At 39.8% G+C, this 22,032-nt stretch overlaps 2 protein-coding genes and 1 non-coding gene across 4 annotated transcripts in view; 2 read left to right on the top strand and 1 right to left on the bottom strand.

Moving 5' to 3' along the window:
• Spdya (speedy/RINGO cell cycle regulator family member A) overlaps nucleotides 1-16,948 on the top strand; it is a 31,984-nt gene extending 15,036 nt beyond the window's left edge. For both annotated transcript variants that reach the window (XM_050131576.1, XM_050131577.1), the window contains 2 exons: nucleotides 6,689-6,986; nucleotides 16,051-16,948. In XM_050131576.1, the coding sequence (XP_049987533.1) occupies nucleotides 6,689-6,986; nucleotides 16,051-16,142 (390 nt within the window). In that variant the 3' untranslated portion in view covers nucleotides 16,143-16,948. The remainder of the gene's footprint in view (nucleotides 1-6,688; nucleotides 6,987-16,050) is intronic.
• Trmt61b (tRNA methyltransferase 61B) lies at nucleotides 16,415-21,706 on the bottom strand. Its single transcript, XM_050131590.1, is given in 9 exon segments — nucleotides 16,415-16,419; nucleotides 17,084-17,229; nucleotides 17,231-17,288; nucleotides 19,334-19,420; nucleotides 19,423-19,514; nucleotides 19,574-19,669; nucleotides 20,065-20,189; nucleotides 20,275-20,350; nucleotides 21,702-21,706. Coding segments are annotated over 9 exon segments (690 nt in total).
• On the top strand, nucleotides 20,384-20,455 carry Trnac-gca (transfer RNA cysteine (anticodon GCA)). Its single transcript has one exon. It is a non-coding gene; the product is annotated as a tRNA-Cys (tRNA).
• Nucleotides 21,707-22,032: the final 326 nt, after the last annotated feature.

The following is a 22,032-nucleotide window of genomic DNA, read 5'->3' as shown; positions in this document are numbered from 1 at the left end:
TTAAAGAATCTTATTCAAGATTATTATAAAATTAGGAAACTAGAGCTGAATAATAATTTCCACTAAAGTATATGATCGTTTTCAACATTGAGGCCAACAGCATGGTGTATAATTTAAATTTATTTAAAATTATACCTCTTTTCACAAAGAATACATTTTTTATTTTAAAATTTTTAAATTTAATTTGAGACTATTTGAGACAGGGTCTCTCTCTATATATATAGCTCTGGCTGTCCTGGAAAATTCTATGTAGAGATCAGTCTACCTTTGTCCTAGAAATGGGACTAAAGGTATGCATCACCATGCTTAGCATATTGTTTTCTTAATGTTGTATTTTCGTAAATGATTTTATTTATAAATAAGGTTTCTTCCTGGTTTGTTTGTTTGTTTGACACATGGTTTCTCTGTGTAACAGCCCTGACTGTCCTGGAATTTGATTTATAGACCAGGCTGGGATCACAGGCATGTACCACCACTGCCCAGCCCTGTACATATGCAAGAATTCAGAAATAAAAGAGGACAGGAAATAACAGAAAGATTATATAGCAGGCTAAGACTCTACAAGGTTAAATTCAATGGGAAAGATGAAAAGTTACATATATGAGGCCTCTAAAATTAATTCATTGTCATTCAAACTGAACTGAATCCAATTAGAAGGTATGGAAAGAATCCTGTAACTTATTTTTATGTCTCTGTTTCTTGCATGTATTTTTTATGTCTCTACTTGGGTCAAGTGGATAAACAGTAAACGTTGTGGTCCATTCCTATAATCTCAGTACTCAGGAGGCTAAAGCAGGAGGATCTCAAATTCAATGTCAACCTGGACTGTATAGTGAGACCCTGACTCAAAAAAAGAAATAAATGGCAATCTGCATAGCTGTTTGCCTTGAGTGACAGAAGGCCATATTTGAGCATTATAATTTTCCACGTATACACTACTCTGCTTTTATTCTGTTCTTTCCCGTTCTCTTTGAAACTATTATATAAAACCTTTCCGCTGTCTAACAGAGCTGTGTCATTGCCTCCTGATAGCCTTATGTTGCCAAAACATAGGACAGATTTTAGGTTTTAGTCCTCAACTTAGCAGCAGTGTTTGGCACACTTACTTCTCTGATGTACTGTGTTCATGTGGTTTTCCGAGTCAGTTCCCTTTCTCTCATCAGCCTTATTAAGGTGCCCCAGAGCTCAGTCCTAGGACCTATTCTTGCCTCCATTGGAATTAACTTAGTAAATGATCTTGTTCATTCTTAAGCCGTTAGCTCAGAACTGGAGAGATAGCTCAGCAGTTAGAACCACTTCCTCATCATCCAGAAGACCAGAGTTCAGTTCTGGCACCCATATCTGGCAGCTCACAACCACCTGCAGCTCTGACTCCTAGGAATCTGACACACTCTTCTGGTGCCACAGGCATGTGCATGTGTAGATACACATACAAATTAAGATATTTTCTAGGAGACTTTAACATAAAGATCTAAAGGTCATGTGTAATGACTTCCCACTGTTCTCTCTGTGGCATCTAGCTGCCATATAAACACAATGGTGATTTAGAAGATATTTTAAATCTATATCTTATTATCTTGGGAACTAAGAAGTATAACTATTCTTTCCATTTCTCAAGTTAAAAAGTGTGGTTAAATTATGACCTGTCTTTCTGTTACCTCTGTTAAAAAAACATGTATTCCCCTTTTAGGTAATATTGAGATTTGTAATTTGTTTCTCTTTTCTTTTCTTCCTTCTTTGCTTCCTTCCTTCTTTGCTTGCTTGCTTGCTTCCTTCCTTTCTTTCCTTCTTTTTTCTTTTTTTGGCTCTTTATGCATAGCCCTGGCTGTTCTGGAACTTAACTTATAGACCAGGCTGGCCTTGACCTCACAGCAATCTGCCTGTCTTTCTCTCCTGAATGCTGGAATTAAAGGTATGCACCACCATACCCAGCCCCTTTTTCTTTTAAAAACTACATTTGCAGAACTATTATCTATAACCATATTAACTGCATTGCATTTTATAACGGTTGGCTTTTTCTCACTTTAGTTCAACTTCCCTACTGACTCTGATCTTGGCTTCTTACTTTCTTGCCTTTTTAGACATAGTTCCTTTAAAGTGAAATTAATTTACACTGATGATGGCTTAATTTCTAGACTGGTTCACATATCAGGGTAGCTGCCTATCCACTGAGAGATTCCATCCCAGCACCTTTCATGAATCATAGAGGGTGACAGTTGGCTGGGGAGAAAGCGTTTCTTTATGCTGCTTTATGTACTCTGGTGTTGTTGCTACAGTATCATCATAGCTAATGTCTGATAGCTACTGCTTGGTTTCAGATTTGTAATTTAGGGAGCAATAGTATTGGACAGAATAATACAATGATGGTATGCAAAAGAGACCCTCTATTGGAACTGCTGGAAAGAGCTAAACTTGCTATAGTTTAGGAACTAGATAGAAGTACTCTGGAAGTGAAGCCAGTGTTAGAATGTTACATTATAATGTAAAATTATAGTTGTCATGACTTAGTAATAAGTTGGCTAGAGCATATTTGGGAAAGCAAATCATTGTTTCAGATCTGTATAACAGGAATAATGTTGGATTCTCTACTGTAATAAGAAAGGAAAGAGAATCAAACTGGTTTATTGAAAAGTTAAGGAATTTAGTATTTAAACATAGGAATTTAGGGTAATAACTGGGTAAAAAGAAGCTAAGGAGAATCACCACATAGAAATGATGCTTAAAGCTTAGAAAAAATTTTAATTGTATATGTCTTTTTTCTTCTTGGTTAAGTTTATTCCAAGGTTTTTCTAAATTATTTATTTCATGTACATTGGCGTTTTGCCTGTATGTATGTTTGTGTGAGGGTTTCAGTCTTCTGGAACTGGAGTTATAGACAGTTCTGAGCTGCTGGGAATTGAATCTAGTTCCTCTAGAAGAGCAGTCACTACTCTTAACCACTAAGCCATCTCTCCATCCCCTCCAAGGTTTGTTTGTTTGTTTCGAGGAAGTTGTGAATAAGATTGTCTTTCTGGTTTCTTGCTCAACATGTTTGTTATTGGTATATAGGAAGACTACTGATTTTTCTATGTTTTATTAATATATACTGCCAAATTGCTGAAAGTGTTTATCAGCTCTAAGGGTTTTCTGGTGGAATCTTGGGATTGTGGACTTTATGTAGGAAACTAGATCATCTAAAAATAAGGATACTTTGATTTCTTTTCATACTTTTATCTTTTTTACTTTCGTTTCTTGTCTTACTATTCTGTAGACCTCAAAAACACCAATACCACATTTTTCTCTATTTTGTGCATCTTACTTTTTATAGAGATGTATCAAACCATATATGTACAGCTGACATGACATAACACCACTATGACTATGCTGGGCATAGTGGTGCACAACTTTAGTGCCAGTACATGGGAGGCAGAGGCAGGTGGATTTCTGTGAGTTTGAGACCAGTCTACATAAAGAGACACTTTCTCAAATAATAACTAATGCTGGGTGATGGTGGTGCACGCCTTTAATCCCAGCACTCGGGAGGCAGAGGCAGGCGGATCTCTGTGAGTTCGAGACCAGCCTGGTCTACAGAGCTAGTTCCAGGACAGGCTCCAAAGCCACAGAGAAACCCTGNAAAAAAAAAAAAAAAAAAAAAAAAAAACCCAAAAAAACCAAACAAACAATCAAATAATAACTAATAATAAGTAAAATGGGTTTTAAAAAGAAAGTAAAAGCAGCAAAAGTATAAAGGAACTAAAAGGGAGGGTAAGGCACAAAAGAGTGAGGGCAGCAAGATGTGGGGAATATGCTTTAAAGTACATTACATCCTCGCATGAAAATGGCATCATGTCACCCAGTGTAAAAAAATTATGTTAAATATTGTAAAGATTCAAGGCGAAAACAACTCTCACAGTCTTTGAGAGCCTATCAGTCATGGCTCTCATCACCACACATGAATTACCTCTCAGCTAGGAAGTAGCAGATGAGGGGACCAATGAAGCACAGAGAGGGTGCCTAGCTTCTCTGAGGACACACAGATCAAAAGTCATACTAGGACAAAAGAAGAGAATATTCTAGACATGAAAAAGTGCTGAGGAAAAGACATTCACTAAAAACAAAAGAAATAAACTGGGTGGTGGTGGCACACACTTTTAATCCCAGCATTGGGAGGTAGAGGAGGACGATCTCTGTGAGTTTGAGGCCAGCCTGGTCTACAGAGCGAATTCCAGGACAGCTCCAACACTACACAGAGAAACCCTGTCTCAAAGAAAGAAAGAAAGAAAGAAAGAAAGAAAGAAAGAAAGAAAGAAAGAAAGAAAGAAAGAAAGAAAGAAAGAAAGAAAGAGAAGGAAAGAAAGAAAGAAATTCTTGGGGAGTCTCGTTCAGTGGTATTATGCCTGTTTAATTTGCATGAAGCACTGGGTTCAATCCCCAAAAAATACAATCGTAATAGTTATCTAATATTCTACTTCCTCACCTTAGGAAGTTTTGTACAATTAACATTCTCATTTGCTTCTAGTTTTCTTTTATGTATGGAACTTTATTAATAGTTTTAGTTGAAAACTTAAAGGAAGGATATAGCAGTATACACCTGTAAACCCATCACTTAGAAGGTGGACAAGGAGACCAGAAATCCAAGAATAAGGTCATCCTTAGCCATATGTGTGTTCAAAGCCATCCTGAGTTATATGAATCATAGTTTCTGTCCTTCCCATCTTCATAGGTGTATATATTTTATATGTATTTATTTTATAGATTAATTACATTTTATCTATATATGTGTATATAGATACACACATAAAATTTAAGAAACTTGCATAGAGATTTGTGAGGTGGCTCAGCAATACAGCACTTGCTTGGTAAAGCCACACCACCACCATTTGCTGAGTAAACTAATCTAGTAATATTTTATTTTCCTAGCAAGAGTTCTTAATAAACAAAATTATATACCTTATATATACACCCCTAGAACTGAGCTCCTCCGCTGCTGCCTTCCCTTGTCCTTCCTAGGCCCCCAATATAGCTCTGAAGTTTTAGAAATTTTAGAACATTTTAGAAAAATGACTAGGTTAAGCCACTACTGTTGCCTCTCTGGCTCTCATTTTAGCATTATTCTAATTCTCACTGTGGGTCATTGATAACTGAAGCTAAAGGTTTTGAATTAAAACTCATTGATGTTTTGAATTTCATGAAGTCAGCATAGTAATCTTTTCCTTTTCTCAATGTCTTAAATGGCTATCACTTTCCAGCTGCTTACTATGTGGTAAAGATTTTACATATATAATATTGAATCTCAAAACAATCTTTGGAGTAGTTAGCACTCCCATTTTTATCAATGAAGTAAGTGAACCTCAGAGAAGTTAAATAACTTGCTCCATAGCATACAGTCAGCAATTGGTAGAGCCAGGACAAGAAAGTCTACGACTAAATAAAGTTCATGCTTTATTTAATAAGCCTATGGCAATGCCTGATAGGTCTTTTTAAATAATTTATTTTTATTTTATTTGCGTTGGTGTTTTGTCTGCATGTATGTCAGTGTCAAATCTTGGAGTTACAGACAGTTGTGAGCTGCCATGTGGGTACTGGGAATTGAACTCAAGTCCTCTGGAAGATTGGCCAATGCTCTTAACCACTGAGCCATCTCTCCAGCTCCGATGGTGAGGCCTTAAGTGCTTAATAAAATGCATTCTTTCCTCACCACAATCTTCTAAAAATACACTCTTGCTGTTATCGCTGTGTAACAAATAAGGAAACTAAGGAACAAAGAAATTAATTTATGTTTTTGTTTTTAATACCACAACCCTTGATATAACTGCAAATATTTAAAAATTAGCCTAACAAACATAGGAGCCTAATTTTTTAACCTAACACACTCAAAAGTTAAGAATTATGTAATGTTTTAGATGAACTACATTATCTTTCATATACTTAGAAATAATTAGAATTTTAAAAATAAATGTCCTAGCTGGTATCTAATTATTGACAGACACACACACCTTTTCCTGACACTCAGGAGGGCCAAACTGGCAGATCTCTAAGTTTGAGGACAGCCAGGGCTATATAGAGAGACTCTGCTTAAATAAATAAATATCAACTTAAAAGGTTTCTTCATTTTTTAAAAATATTTATTTATTTATTTAATATGTATATATACATTCTGCCTCCATGTATACCTGCAAGCCAGAAGAGGGTACCAGATATCATTACAGATGGTTGTGAGCCACCATGTGATTGCTGGGAATTGAACTCAGGACCTCTGGAAGAGCAGCTAGTGCTCTTAACCACTGAGCCATATCTCCAGCCCAAGGTTTCTTCATTTTTATTATCTTGTTGAACTAAATTTAGATCCTTGCCAGTTATAATATTAAAGATTCAAAAAGCCACTCTTCAGAAATGCCGCTGTAGAAACTCTAAACTCGGTAACCTAAGTGTTCTTATTGTTTGTTTTTCGATACAGGGTTTCTTTGCATAGCCTTTGCTGTCCTTTGCTCTGTAGACCAGGATGGCCTCGAAATCACAGAGATCTGCCTGCCTCTGTCACCCAAGTGCTGGAATTCAAGGTGTGAGCCACCACCGCCTGGCTCCAGTCTTTTTTTCCTTTCTTTTGTTTTTTAATCTGTTTTAGAAAAGGCTGCTCTTGAAGTACAATTTCTGTACTTTACTCAATTTTATGCTTTTATTAAATTCTAAAGTAACCATTTCACTATAGGTTATGGCCATTGCACCAACCCATTACATCTGGCAACGAGAGCGCTCTGTGCATCACAGTGGAGCTATTAGGAACTACAACAGAGATGAAGTTCATCTGCCCCGGGGTCCTAGTGCCACACCAGTAGACTGTTCACTGTGTGGTAAAAAAGGAAGATATATGAGATTGGGACTGTCTTCATCGTCATCTTCATCCAGTGACACAGTAGAGCTAATGGAAAAACACTCTCAGGAATTACACAATTCATTATCAGTGGACATGATAGGTGAACCTTCTCAAGCCAATAGCTATTCTCAAGGTATGCTTTAATGGTAAGATAAATTAAACCAATGCATGCTATTTATCTAGTCAGGGATGCAAACATTTCATAACCGAGTTAAATTAGTATTGAAAATTTTCCCTCTTTGAGTTACCACTTTTTATTCTCTGTCTATACCTGTTTTGTGGTAGTGTATAAACACTAAAAGGGTTTTGACATATATTAAGATGAAACTCGGTATTTTGTGAGGGTATTAGCACTCCAAGTATTAGGACTTGAAGGGTTTCTATGAAATGTATGTTTTATTTAAAAATGATTTCAAGAAAATAAATTTACTTGTAATCCCCACCCAATTATTGGTTTCTTCTATATACTTTTCTATTTCTAACAAAAGTAGACTATATAAAGGCTAGCCTTTTATTATTTAGTATAAGTCATTTCCCCATGTCACTTAGTCTTATTGTGATATGTTATGCCTTAATATTTGTTGTGAGGAGGCCACTTGTTGGTTCCTGGCTGCTTGGTAGCTCAGACCCAAAATAATCACACAGAAACTATATTATTAGAACACTGCTTGGCCCGTTAGCTCTAGCTTCTTATTGGTTAACACATATCTTAACTTAACCCATTTCTAGTAATCTGTGTATCGCCACGTGGCTGTGGCTTACCAGGTAAAGTTTCCAGCATTGTCTGTCTCCAGAGGGGGCTACATGGCTTCTCTCTGACTCTGCCTCCTTTCTCCCAGCATTCAGTTTAGTTTTCCCTGCCTAGCTCTGTTCCCCTATAGTTCTGCTATAGGTCCAAAGCAGTTCCTTTATTAATCAATGATATTCACAGCATACAGATGGGAATCCCACATCAAATTTATTTGCATATTTCATTTTTGTTGAGATCTAATGCTTACTTAGAACAAAGATATATCAACTAGAAAATATTAGCCAGAAATATATCATAACTTTCAAATTATTTTTTTAAAGATTTATTTATTGTGTATGCAGTATTCTGCTTGCAAGCATGCCTTCAAGCCAGAAGAGGGCACCAGATTTCATTATAGATGATTGTGAGCCACCATGTGCTTGCTGGGCATTGACTCAGGACCTTTAGAAGAGCAGGCAGTGCTCTTACCACTGAGCCATCTCTCCAGCCCCTCAAGTTATTTTTATATGTAGCATTTCTCTGGCATTTCTTTTCTAGATTTGAAACAGTACTAGAATACTCTGTAATAGGATCCTGTTTCTCTCATTTGAAATATTTCTTGTTTTCCCTTCTATCCTGAAAAAAAAAAGACACACACAACCTCAGAATTTTACTGGTTTATTTTTACCATATTTCTATGAGAAGGACAATGACTACTGAAGCTTTTCTTTACTAAAGAGGAAACTAAACTCTAGTCTTTTGACAGTAGAGGTTGAACCTTAGTTCCTGTTTCTTTCTTTGGACACAGAATTTACTTAACAAATTTTATTGACAGTATAGTTTCTTGCTTTTCAACATCTCTAAGTACACTCATTATTGTCATACCCATATTTGACATTAAGTAGGGCTGATCAGTTATAAAGTAACAATTGATCATCCCTCTCCTATCTTCCAGGGCTCTTTTACTTTTACATTCTTTGATCCTCAGAATAGGTAAGGTTTATTGGATAGTTAAATGTCCCAGGCAATACAGAAAACCCCTAACATTCATAATGCACTACCATTGGGGGTTAAGTATTGTTATCTCCACTTGGCAAATAAGGAAAACCGAGACTTCTGTTAATTTGCCCAAGATTGGTAGAGTAATATTTGAAACCCCAGTCACCTGAATTCCTACCTAGTATGCTCTATGGGCCTTTGATGAAATCTTACTTTTAGCAGTGAAAATAAGCTGGTGGCAGAAGCCTTTAAGAAGATTGCTAAAGGTTGGAGAGATGGCTCAGAGGTTAAGAGCATTGCCTGCTCTTCCAAAGGTCCTGAGTTCAATTCCCAGCAACCACATGGTGGCTCACAACCATCTGTAATGGGGTCTGGTGCCCTCTTCTGGCCTGCAGGCATACACACAGACAGAATATTGTATACCTAATAAATAAATAAATGTTTTTAAAAAAAAAAAAAAGAAGATTGCTAAAGCAGAGGTGGAAATATCAAGAACCAAGTTCCTTCTGAAATGCTTGTGGAATGAGTTGGGAGCAAATTCTAATAATTTGAACAGGTATCTACAGAAAGCAGAAGAGGAACTGCTGTGTTTTCAGACCAGTCCTGTAGATCTCACTGGAGCATACTCTGTACTCAAGGCCTTGACAGTCTCACTAGGAGACTGGAGCGAGGCAGGAAGAAAGGCACGCTGCCAGTCACTGCACTGAAAAAACTGGAGGCAGGGGATATGCCAGTGGGTAAAGACTGCTAGCTGATGACCTGAGAAAGAGAGAGAGAGAGAGTAAATGTAATTTTTAAATTTTTAAAACACGTCTTTGAGACATTATGGACAAAACAGGGCAGGGAGTTGTGGAAGGATTGTGCTTTCACCTTGTTAGGATTTATAGGTCTTCTTTGTTGGTTTGTTTTTGTTTTTGAGACAGAGTTCTCTGTGTAACTCTGGATATCCTGAAACTCCCTCTGTAGACCAAGCTCTGTAGACCAAGCTGGCCTTGAACTCAAGAGTTCCACCTGCCTCTGCCTCCTGAGTGCTGGGATTAAAGGTGTGTGCCACCATGGTCTAGCTGTGAATCTTAAGGTTAACTCTAAAAACCTTTGATATTATCAGAGGGCAAGTGATATAAAGAAAAAATATTTCTGGGTATGGTGCCAATGTCTTGTGATCTCAGCACTTAGGAGGTTAAAGTAGGAGGACTGCAAGTTGGAAGCCACAGTGGTTTCCCATTAAAAGGGGGAGGTGAGGGTGGTGAGCACTCAAGCAATGTCTCAGGGATGAAAAGCACCTCCCACTCTTCCAGAGGCCTCCAATTTGATTCCAGCACCCACATGGTAGCTCATAACTGTAACACAAGTCCCAGGGTACCTGATGCCTTTTTCTGGCCTTTACAGATACCACATTGGTTATACACAGACATACATGTAGGACACATGTACATGCAGGCAAAATGCCTATATACATCAAAGTTAATAATAAAATTTAAAAACAAATCATTAGGAACAACTGCCGGGCGATGGTGGCACACGCCTTTAATCCCAGCACTCGGGAGGCAGAGGCAGGCGGATCTCTGTGAGTTCGAGACCAGCCTGGTCTACAGAGCTAGTTCCAGGACAGGCTCCAAAGCCACAGAGAAACCCTGTCTCGGAAAACAAAACAAAACAAAACAAAAAAACCCAAATCATTAGGAACAACAAAAACCCCTATTAGATGGAAAGATATAAAATATTGATCACATATACATTTAATCAGTAAAAAAGTCTATATTCATTTTCTGGGCCTCACAGAATGTGAAGTAACTAGGGATGAAGTATACAATATTGTAGGAGTCATAGCATTCCTAGAGTAGGGTCAGTCTCACCTGCCTTAGCAGCTGCTCATGTTTATAGTGTCCTCTGCTAACAAAACATTTCCCCTACAGTCTACATAATGCTGGAGTCACTTGATGGTTTATATATAGTCATAAGATATTCATTCCAAGTCAGGCAGTGGTGGCGGACATGCCTTTGACCCCAGCACTTGAGAGGCAGAGCCAGGTGGATCTGAGTTTGAGGCCAACCTGGTCTACAGAGTGAGTTTCAGGACAGCGAAGGATACACAGAGAAACCCTGTCTTGAAACCAACAAAATCTTTCAAGAGAGACATACAAGGAGTTGACGTTGGCTCCAGGTCTTTATGCTATGGTTTATTGTAGATAGTGATCAGTACACCTTTCAAACAAAAGAAAGCAACTTTCTTCCATCTATCCTAACTTGCTTTTTTCCCCCCTCTTTCTTCCTTTCTCTTTTTCTTGGTTTCACTGTGTAACACTGGGTGACCCAAACTCAATACATAGATCAGATTGGCCTCAAACTTACAGAGATCCACCTGCCTCTGGGATTATAAGTATGCAATACCATGGCTAAATTCATTTGATTTTTAAGTAACATGTACCAGAAAGCAATTTTAACACAAAAAACTACCAATGTTATACTAGTCCTTTATACTAATCACATTTAAAAGCTCAATCACCCAAGAAGTTTTGAAGTGGTTTTGTAATATTCATTTTACTGCTGGAAAAACTCAGAAAAGTCACACTATTACCAGCTAAAGCAACAAACAGCAACATAAGTAAGGGGTTCAACTCTATCTAAATATGCAACTTTTGAAAAAAAAATATCGTATGTGTATGAGTGTTTTGTTTGCATGTGTATGTCCTTACCATGTGACTACAATGCCCATGGAGGCTGGAAGAAGACATAGGATCCCTTAGAACTGAAGTTACATGTTTGTAAGCCACCATGTAGGTGCTGGGAATTGAACCCAGGTCCTCTGGAAGAATGGCCTAGGGTTTGTAACCACTGAATCATCTCTACAGCCCCCACTTTTCTGTTTTTGCTGGTTTTGTTTTTGGTGTTGGTGTTTGAACCCAAGGCCATTCTCATGTTCTTACATTTAGGTTATGCCTCCAAACCCTGTAGCCGATTTTATATTAAACTATCTCTGCTACTGTTTATGCAGCTTGAAGCCCCAAGGCATCTAAGCTAGTCCAAAATGCACATGAACTGTCTGCAAACTTGAGGATTTAAAATAAAAACAACGGGGAAAAAATAACCAAGCCTTTTCTTAGACATCGACAGGCATATGCCCATCTTAAAATGGAATATTCTCTATGTTAGATAATCTATAACCAAATAATTTTCTTAAAAATAAATCAACTTGGGCTGGAGAGATGGCTCAGAGGTTAAGAGCACTGACTGCTCTTCCAGAGGTCCTGAGTTCAATTCCCAGCAACCATATGGTGGCTCACAACCATCTGTACTGAGATCTGGCACCCTCCTCTGGTGTGCGGGCATACATCGAGGCAGAATGTTGTATACATAATAAATAAATAAATCTAAAAAAAACAAGCCAATATTCCAAAAAAAAAAAAATCAACTTGGGGCTGGAGAGATGGCTCAGTGTTAAGAGCACTGATTGCTCTCCTAAAGGACCCAGGTTCAATTCTCAGCATCCAGATGGCAGCTTACAGCTGTCTGTAATTCCAAGATCTGGACTACATGCAAGCAAAGGAATACTTGCAAGCAAAACACCAATGTACATAAAATAAAAAAAATCAACTTTAGAACTTCATTTTTTTTTAAAATTGTTATATGTGTTCTGGATACAGTCACCTGTGTTTAAAATCTTTCCACTGTGTCAGGCGGTGGTGGCACACGCCTGTAATCTCAGTTCTTGGGAAGTAGAGGCTGGCAGATCTCTGTGAGTTCGAGGAGGTCAGCCTGGTCTACAAAGCAAGTTTCAGGACAGCTAGGACTGTTACACAGAGAAACCCTATCTTGACAAACAAACAAAAATCTTTGCACTTAACAAAGATATAATCAGGGTAAAGATATGGCTCAGCGGATGAGCATATGTTTGGCAAGCACTGAACACTCGGTGCAAGGCACATGGATTAATAATGTGATCAGGGCTATGTTATATGACCACCATTTAGGAGCACAAAATATTACAGAATTATAACCCCAAAACTCTGCAGGTTGAAGGAGAATTACTGTAGGTTCTAAGCTAGCCAAAGCTCTAGAGAATCCTGTCTTCAAAAACATAACAGACTACAGAATTCTCTCTGTAGAATGAGAAAGTTGGTAAAAGATTTCCAGAACAAGTAACGAATGAACAGGACATTGAGTTCCTAGTCCTGTTTTTCCAGGGACTAGCAAACATAAGGGACGGAGTGGAATGACAGACAGGAATCTGAAATACAATGTCTTAGCTAACCTGGTTCTTTCTTCACTCTATCTTTTACGCCTGTCTCCTTTAATTCTTAACCACATATGCATTACTATAAGTTAGATGAAACGATGCCTGATACAGTGTAACTTAAAGCCACCAGCAAACTTACTGACCATTTACTGGATAGGAAACGTAGGGCAAGACCTCTAGAAATCAACCGGAAGACAGTTCTGAACCAGATCTCTTAAGATTTGAGCATGATACATGAGGGTCAGACATAGACACAAAACACTATCATGAAGCTAGGCATGGTGGCACACACTTATAACCTCAGCACTTTGGATGTGGGGTGGATCAGGAATTCAAGGTCATCATCAGTTTGAGGCCAGCCTGAGTTACATGAGAGCCTGTCTCAAAAAAGTGAAAAGGAAAGGAAGGAGAAAGAAAGTTAACATTTAGTTAGCATTTGTCCTAGCATGCTTATAATTCTAGTACCTAGATGCTGAGACATGAAGATCATGTGTTCAAGGCTAGTCTGAGCTACACAGGGAGTGAGATCCTGACAGAGCTGGGGATGACATCTGGGCCATAAATAGAATGCAAACATAATGAGAAAGAAGGGTTGGAGAAAGGCCTTAAACTGGAGCTTGATGAACTATTTGAAAACAAATGCTAATTTGTTTATCATTCAATTCAAAATTAAGATGGATACAATGATAGATATTGTTCAATTATCCATTGGACATATGCTAATATGCTAAGCAGAAACTAAGATCACTTAGTTTGAAATGAAAAAGGTTAAGCAACAGGATGTTCATTTGCCTTTAATCCAATTCCTTCTCCATGTAGTCACGTAGGACCTGACATAGGATATCAAAACTCTAGTTACTCTAGAGACAGACTTCAGTGAGTACTTTAATGCAGCCAGAATGATTTTTCCACACAAAAATCTAAGCATGTTACCCTTAAGTTACTTTAGTGGCACCTCAGTTTTTTGTTTTTAAGATAGCCAAATTTGGGTTGGTGATACAGCTCAGTGGACAGAGTATTTGGTTAGCCTTCACTGACCATAGGATTTGATCCCCAGAATTACATAATAAAGGCAGAGTAATTCACACCAGTATTATCAGCACTTAGGAGGCAGAGGCAGGAGGATCAGAAGTTCAAGGTGTCAACCTCAGCTACATACTGAGCTTGAGCCAACTCCTTAGAAGGCCTCTAAGATCCCACATAGCCTGATCCCGAAGCTCTTTCTCATCCTCCTGCCTCTACCTCCCCATTCCCCACTTTCATAGCCCTCTTTCTCTCTCTGGGCACCTTCTTTGGAACATATCCACCTATTAATTCCATGTCTTTAAAAAACATTTTTTTGAGATAGGATCTTACTATGTTACCCTAGGTGTCCTAAAGCTTACTATAGAGAACATACTGGCCTTGAACTCACAGAGATCCAATTGTCCCTGCCACCTGGGTGCTAGGATTAAAGGTATATTCCATCATACTCAGGTTTGTTTGATAATTTGTTGTTGTTGTTTTTCTTGTTAAAGTAACCTACCAAGTTTAATTAGCGTTGCTTACATGTTCGTTTGCTAGAGCAAGGGCACCTTACCAGTGGCTATACTACTGAAAAAAAAAATGACTCCCCTCTCCCATCTATGCTAGAATGTTGATGGGGTTGATCTTATGCAGGTAAACACGGCTGTTGTGGGTTTCTTAGCACAATGTCATTTCCCTAAGTGTTTTATAGCACTTCTCTCTGTCCTTTGGCTCTTAACATTCTTTTCCTCTCTGAACTGCAAGTGTGTGTAATACACAGATGTCCCATTTAGGGCTAAGCAACAGTCACTGACTCTCGGCACTTTGACCAGTTATGAATTTATTCATTAACCACTGCCCACCACAAAAGGCCTCTATGACCAAGGTTGAGAGCAGCACTAATCTAGGGGTATAATGTTAAATGTTTAGAAAGCAGCACAGCATCATGTCCACTTAGCAAAATACGGAAGTAGGTTCCCCTCTAAAGCTAATGGCCTCCTCACCTACAGGCATGAATGTACTATATATATAACCCAAGCCGGCCTGGAGGCCATGGCAGTTCTGCTTCAGCATCAGAATTAATGAAATACATCAATGATGGCAGAAATATACTGTAGGAATGTGAACTTGGTATAGGGATTATTCGTAGGTACCAGTTATATTAATTCCGATGTTATTTTAACCTGGTTAAAAGGATTCTATCTGAAACACTGTCTTGAAAAACAAACAAGCAAGCAAAATTCTGTCGATGGTAGCTCATATCTGTTATTCCAGAGTTCAGGAGACTGGAGCAGGAGGGCTGCCATTATTTCCAGAACACCCTGAGCTATAGTAAGGTCAGCCTAGGTTATAGAATGAGACTCTAGAGAGAAAGGCAGAATGATCAGAGTTCAAGGCCACCCTGACTACTTGAGACCTTGTCTTTAAGTCCCAGAGGAATAGAAACCAAACAAAGAGAATTATTATGTCTTTAGGGTGCACTCCATTAATAGTGAGTTTAAGATGTACTAGGCTCAAGGTCCTGGTGTCAATTCCTAGAAACAAAAGCAACAATGTTACATCTTTATTATAATTTTTAAGATTATATCATTCTCATGGGTTCTTCCTCAGTTCTTCCTATTTATTACAGTCCTGTTTTCCTTTTGTTTATGTTTTTGTGGCTTTTTGGAGATTGCCTCCCACCTCTTGAGGGAGGCTCTTTCCTTGTTTTTGCTGCTGCACCAAGCACTCTAGGCTAGCTGACCAACCAGCAAGCTCCCAGGTGAAGCTCCTGTTTCTACCTCCCATATTGCTATAGGAGTGTTGGTATTATAGGTGTCCACCACTTCTGCATCCAGCTTTTTCTACTCCCCACCCCACCTCCCAAGTCAGGGTTTCTCTGTATAATAGTCCTGGCTGTCCTGGAACTCACTTTGTAGTCCGAGTTGGACTACACTTCTTGGCTCATTATTACTTTAAAGTTCCAACAAACAATTAAAATATGTACTAGGATCTTTAATCCCAGCACTTGGGAGGAAGAGGCAGTTGGTCTTTTTTTTTTTTTTTTGAGGTAGGGCCTCTTGTATCTTAATCCTCCTGCCTCTTCCTCAACAAACTCTGAGATTAAAAGCATGATCACTACTCCCAAATTGAGACTGTTTCAAAAATAAAGTCAAAAAATATTTAAAAATATATAAATTTTTGTCTTAAAATACAATTTACCTTAAAATGCATATTTTATTTCAGTAGCCAATGACCATCAATCAAACAAAGAAAAGGAAACTAATTTTATGAAGAAAGACAAAGCTATGGAGTGGTTTACAGGAAGTGAAGAATGATGTGGCTCAACTAAAGCAACCTGGAATTAACTACAGAATATCAAAATAAATGCAAGACAATGTCAAAATGGGACAGATACCCAGTTGTACAATATTCTTTAGCTTCTGTTATTCTTCAAACATATGTAAAAGTTATACAAGTCATAGTAATAACTAAAAGTACCAACTTACGACAGTGATTGATAATATAAAATTCTAATTTGACACTTCTCTGCCTTCAAGTTGGTAGCTCTCATCTCAGGTATCTCAGGCCAGCTGTGGTTTGACCTTTCTCAACCTGACAAGAACAGCCAGTTTACAAGAGAAAACAATTAAGGTCATACCACTGTATTAGTTAAAGAAACATTTAGTATGTTCTGAAAACATTACTGACGTGTGTGGACAGTTTGCCAGTGAGCAGATCTAGCAATAGAGAGGTATGGTCTGTATAGAAAATCAGAATGAGACTTTGTGTACCAGAACAAAATGCTTACTACACTGTATGTGTTTATAATTTGTTCACACTGTCCTGTTCTTGTAAGCTCTTTTCTTCTTCTTTTTGTATTTGTATTGGAGCTATACTGCTAGTCAGTATATAGAAACATTTGCCAGCAATCGCATAGTAGTAACCTTACAGATAAGCTTATGACCAAAAGGATAAGCCTGTTTCATAAATAAATATATCTGAAACCCTTTTCACGGCCTACATAATGTGCATATACAAGGACCTAAGCTTGCTTCCTGGAAGAACTCCAGCAGCACTTTAGGACTTCTGCAATTAATTTAACAGAATAGAAAAACACTACAGTTTCTGTACCAAAATTATAATAATAATGATAATCCATGAAGGGAATCTAGTAGTTATGTGAGCGTGTTATTGTGTGAATGTTTTGGCCAATATACTCAAGAATCTGCAATACTTACTATTGAATATGCAAGCATAAAATAAAACTGGAGCTCACCATGGTTCTCCTCATGAAACACTTCATTTCCAGCTCCAATTTTCTTTTGAGAATGTAATTGTAAATTTGTGTTGATTCTTGGTCTGACTTTTAGAGGCAGAATTCTACTTCTCTGCTTTGTAAGACAAACCAGCCAGTCTCTGACTGACCTCGCTTACCTGTTCACACAAGCGAGCAAGTTCACAAGTGCGAATCCCATCCAAAGTTCAACAGTTATTCAACATTTTACATGTGCCTATTTAACATTTTATATGTGCCAATCTGGGTGGTAGTGATGCGTGCCTTTAATCCCAGCACTCGGGAGACAGAGGCAGGCAGATCTCTTGGCCTGAGACCAGCCTGGCCTACAGAATGAATTCCAGGACAGCCAGGGCTACACAGAGAAACCCTGTCTCAAAACCACCCCCACCTCAAAAAAGAAAAGATTAACGTTTAATTTAGAATTATAATACTAGAGATTTTGAAACCTTGCTATGTAGACCAGGCTGGCCCAAACTCACAGTGATTTTCCTGCCCCTGCCTGCTACGTGCCTGGCTAGTGGAACTCCATCTACTAGATAGATAAGACCTTTGTAGTCTTGAAATCCGCATGTCTCTTGTTATCCAATGAGACCTCAAAATATCCCAAGGATGGGCCTATTAGCATTCGGTCCTTGAAATGGGTCAGGAGTGAGTTTCACCTGCTTATCCATCCACTCCTGCTCACTCACCAAAACCCAACTTTCCCATGTCCCAACCACGGTTTCCCGTGGTTCTTAGGGGTGACATAGGAAGGTTTACTGGGGTTGGGACTCCACTGATGTGGTTTAGAAGTCACCCATGCTTGGACGGAGCTTGTCCAGGAAGTAGCTCCCTGGCATACCCATACATCAGTAATTACCCCGTAATCTCACTGGCTCACCAAACTGGACTTAGATGGAATCGTTTCCTTGGTGTTGAAATAGGAGCAGCAGGGCTGCGTCCCTGGCACCCGGCCGCCTGCATGGCTAGCTTATGCCCGAAATAATTACACAGAAACTGTATTCTTTCAAACACTGCCTGGCCCGGCTAGTTCCAGCTTCTTATTGGCTAGCTCTTACATATTGTTCTAACCCATTTCTAATATTCTGTGTAGCCCACGAGCTGGCTTACCAGGGAGGATCTTAACCTGCATCTGTCTGGCGTGGGAGCATCATGGCGACTCTCTCTCAGCTTCTTTTTCCCACAATTCTGTTCTGTTTTCTCCACCCACCTAAGGGTTGGCCTATCAAATGCAAATGGGCCTAGGCAGTTTCTTTATTAATAAGAAATCACTCCCACATCACCTTGGTCTGTTGGTGTCTTATCTGGGCTGAATAGCCACTTATGTGCATCTCAAAGAGCAAAAGAACAGAGGAGAACGCAGGATTTTTGATGTACTCCAGGCAAGCTCTCTACAACTGAGTTAAATATCTAACCCTAATACAAATCCATGTGATAAAATATACTTCCAGTAACATACTTTATTAAGTATTATTATTAAAATACTGCCATGGGGCCTGCAGATGGCCCAGCCAAGTGGATACACTGTGGACAAGCCTGATAACCTGAATTTGATTCCAGGATCCCACAAGGTGGCAGAAGAGAACTGACTTTGGGACACACACACACACACACACACCAAATATTTAAAAAAAAAAAAGGAAAAAAAAAACCCGTTACAATGGTACTACAAAATTTACCCCCAAACATTCAACATTCTCTTAAGTATTGAACTCACTTAAGAGTTGCGGGGAACAAGCATGTCTCTGTTTAGCAAGTCCCCGTCACTTTAATAGAAAACTGACATAATCTTCATTTTAGATATGGGAGTAGGGTCTATCAAATTTAAACTCAGTTTCTTTCTAAAATTATCAGTATCTGAACACATTTAAAAACCCAACATGGGGCTGGAGAGATGGCTCAGAGGTTAAGAGCATTGCCTGCTCTTCCAAAGGTCCTGAGTTCAATTCCCAGCAACCACATGGTGGCTCACAACCATCTGTAATGGGGCCTGGTGCCCTCTTCTGGCCTGCAGAATATACAGAATATTGTATACATAATAAATAAATATTAAAAAAATAAAAACCCAACATGTTGAGAAACTCCAACATTTGGTGATATGATGAGAACATTCATGAGACTGTGGTACTGCGCTCATCTTTGCCCTTCTTGGAACCCGCACCCACCTAATCCCCATCGCAATGCCCAATGGTAAATCTTCCTTTCATCATTAATACATAGTCCCCAAACTTGACCTCTGCAGCAGAAAACTCTCACTAGAGGAACTCGTCAGGATCTGGCCAGAGAACTTGCCCACCATCTCGCTGAACGGGATTGTCCCCAGTTACTATGAAAGTGCCCGACGTTGCACAGCTCTCTTTCCCCGGTCTGAACTAAAATAAGCTCTCTGGCCCGAAAGGGTCCCTCTCCGCTGGCCCGAAAGGGTCCCTCTCCGTAAGGGGAGCACGAAGAGGAAGTGTTAAGCTCTACTCTCCACTCCAGTCCTCCCGATCTCGAGCGGGTGACTCTTCCCGCGAAGTCCACAGCCTGAGGTTCTCCGCAGTCTAGAGACACCGAGTCCCTACACTCCGGACAACGCGAGCACGTGCTCTCCATCTCGCGCGTCACCAGGCGGGGACTCGCAACACCGGAACTGAGCTCCCTCTCAAGACACTAACCCAAGTTATGTTATGAATGAATCGGCTCCGAGTTTCCACCGACTCTGGAGCTCAGCAGACTCAGCAATGGAAAACAGAGCAGGTGCTGAGGTACACATGTGACGCAATCACAGCTCCAGCCCCTGTTTCTGGGCGGCGTAGGCAGCGGACTCACCGGCGTCGCAGGCAGAGTAGCGTCACTGCCCTTGCGTCCGGCAGATACGGTGGGCGGAGCCTGGGGCTCGTTGACCTAGCGGCTAAGGGAACTGTCTCCGCAGCAAAAATTCTTGCTGCTTCTTCGGGTGGCGAGAGTACAGAGTTTACCACTCAGCAACCTCCGCCAGCCGCCCGAAGACCAGGAATACCCGGAAAGACGAAATGTAGATTGTGGAACCTGGAAAGTCTTCTGCTAGGTTTAAGTCGCTAGTGATGGTGAACGGGAACGCCACCTATCACCACAAGAAGCAAAAGTAAATTTGCCCTGAGATTCGTTGGTCAGACATCGTAGATTGCACTGTTTGGTGACCCGCATACTTTGTTCATGACTGGCAGGTCCTGGTTCGAATGGGTAGGGACCGCCTGCCCATTCTCAGTCCGAAGTCCAGAGTGTCTACAGAGGCAGAGGAAGGCTAAAACGGCCAGTGGGGGTATAGCTCAGTGGTAGAGCATTTGACTGCAGATCAAGAGGTCCCTGGTTCAAATCCAGGTGCCCCCTTACCCTTATTTTTGGAAAGCAACGGAAGCTATGGTGGCAGAGACAGGTGAATTAGAGACCAGCCTGGTCTACATAAGAAGGTCCAGGACTGCCAAAGACCAGAGCTACATGATAGAAAGAACAAACTAAAAATTAGCACTCTTCGCTTACGTTCTTATCCAAAAGAACTCTTTACAAAAATCAAACAAGTCGGGCGGTGGTGGCGCACGCCTTTAATCCCAGCATTCAGGAGGCAGAAGTAGGCGGATCTCTGTAGACGTGAGGCCAGCCTGGTCTACAAGAGCTAGTTCCAGTATGACTAGAATGGTTACACGGAGAAACACTGTCTCGAAAAATCAGAAAAACAAAAAACAAAACAAAACAAAAACCAAACCAAAACAAAACAAAAAACCCACAATTGTTTTAGTAGCCCCCCCACAACTTCTTAAAACTGAAGTTACCTTTTGCACCCAAAGTTAAATATCATTAGCCTGTCCTCTTGATCTCAGGGCATCAGACAATACCATGAATATATATTGAAAATTCACAAGAGGAAGATTAAATAACTACCGCAAGGTCCCCGACAAGAGCTGGAAAGCGGAATGTGAGATTTCTAACTACATCAACCAAATTCAACAGCCCTTGTTAATTGTATCGTAAACCTTTTCTAAAGACTAACCGAGAACTGGGGCAATAGCTCAGTATGTAAATGCGTGCTTTGCATTGACCGCGTTTGATTTCCAGAACCCACATTTAAATGAGGTGAGCCACAGGATGGTTCAGTAGGTAAAGGTGCCCACCCCAGAGACTGGTGCCTAGATTTCGATCCAGGAACCTACATGATGAACATGCTTTTCTGGGTTCTCCTCTGACACCCACACATATTTTGAAGCAAGTGTTCCCCTCCCGCTTCTTTTAAAGCAAAATTGGTATGTAATTCTGATCCTAGGAAAACAGAAAGGCAGATGCCCCTGCACTCAGTGACCAAGCACTCTAGCTCACCAGACAAGTTCCAGGCCAGTGGAATGAGACCCTGTCTCGGGCACCAGGCATGCAGGTGGTACACAGACATACATGCAGACACTCACCCATGCACACAAAAATAAAAGCTATTAAATAAAATGCCTTTTAAACATGAGAACTAATGCCCATTCGTAGTCTGGGAGTGTAGCTGCCCAGTAGTTAGTTTCATGCCTAGCTTGCATCAGGCCTTGAGTTCAAGCTGCATCACCACGGGGGAAACTTTATTCATATTTTTTAAATTTACCTCATCTTGTCTCAAAACCGAATGTGACAAATTGTTCTTTAAATTCATGTAATAATCTTCTTATGTTACTGTTTAAAAACAAAAAGATTAGCAAGGTGGTAGCAGCCCACACCTTTGATCCCAGCACTGGGAAGGCAGAGGCAGGTGGATCTGAGTTCCAGGACAACCTGGTCTAGATCTACAGAGTGAGTTTCAAGACAGCCAGGGGTACACAGAGAAACCCTATCTCGAAAAAACAAAAATCAGGAGAGAGATACTGAGACTTATATATATGAATGTTTTGCTGTGTATGCCTGCATGTCTACCACATATGTGTCTGGTGCATTCAGAG

Source organism: Alexandromys fortis, unplaced genomic scaffold (genome assembly GCF_014885135.2).
Source record: "Alexandromys fortis isolate MF-2015 unplaced genomic scaffold, M_Fortis_MF-2015_v1.1 scaffold_377, whole genome shotgun sequence".
Taxonomy (NCBI): Eukaryota; Metazoa; Chordata; class Mammalia; order Rodentia; family Cricetidae; genus Alexandromys; species Alexandromys fortis.
The sequence above is the reverse complement of the archived record's forward strand: the minus strand, read 5'-3'. Positions and strand labels throughout refer to the sequence as shown.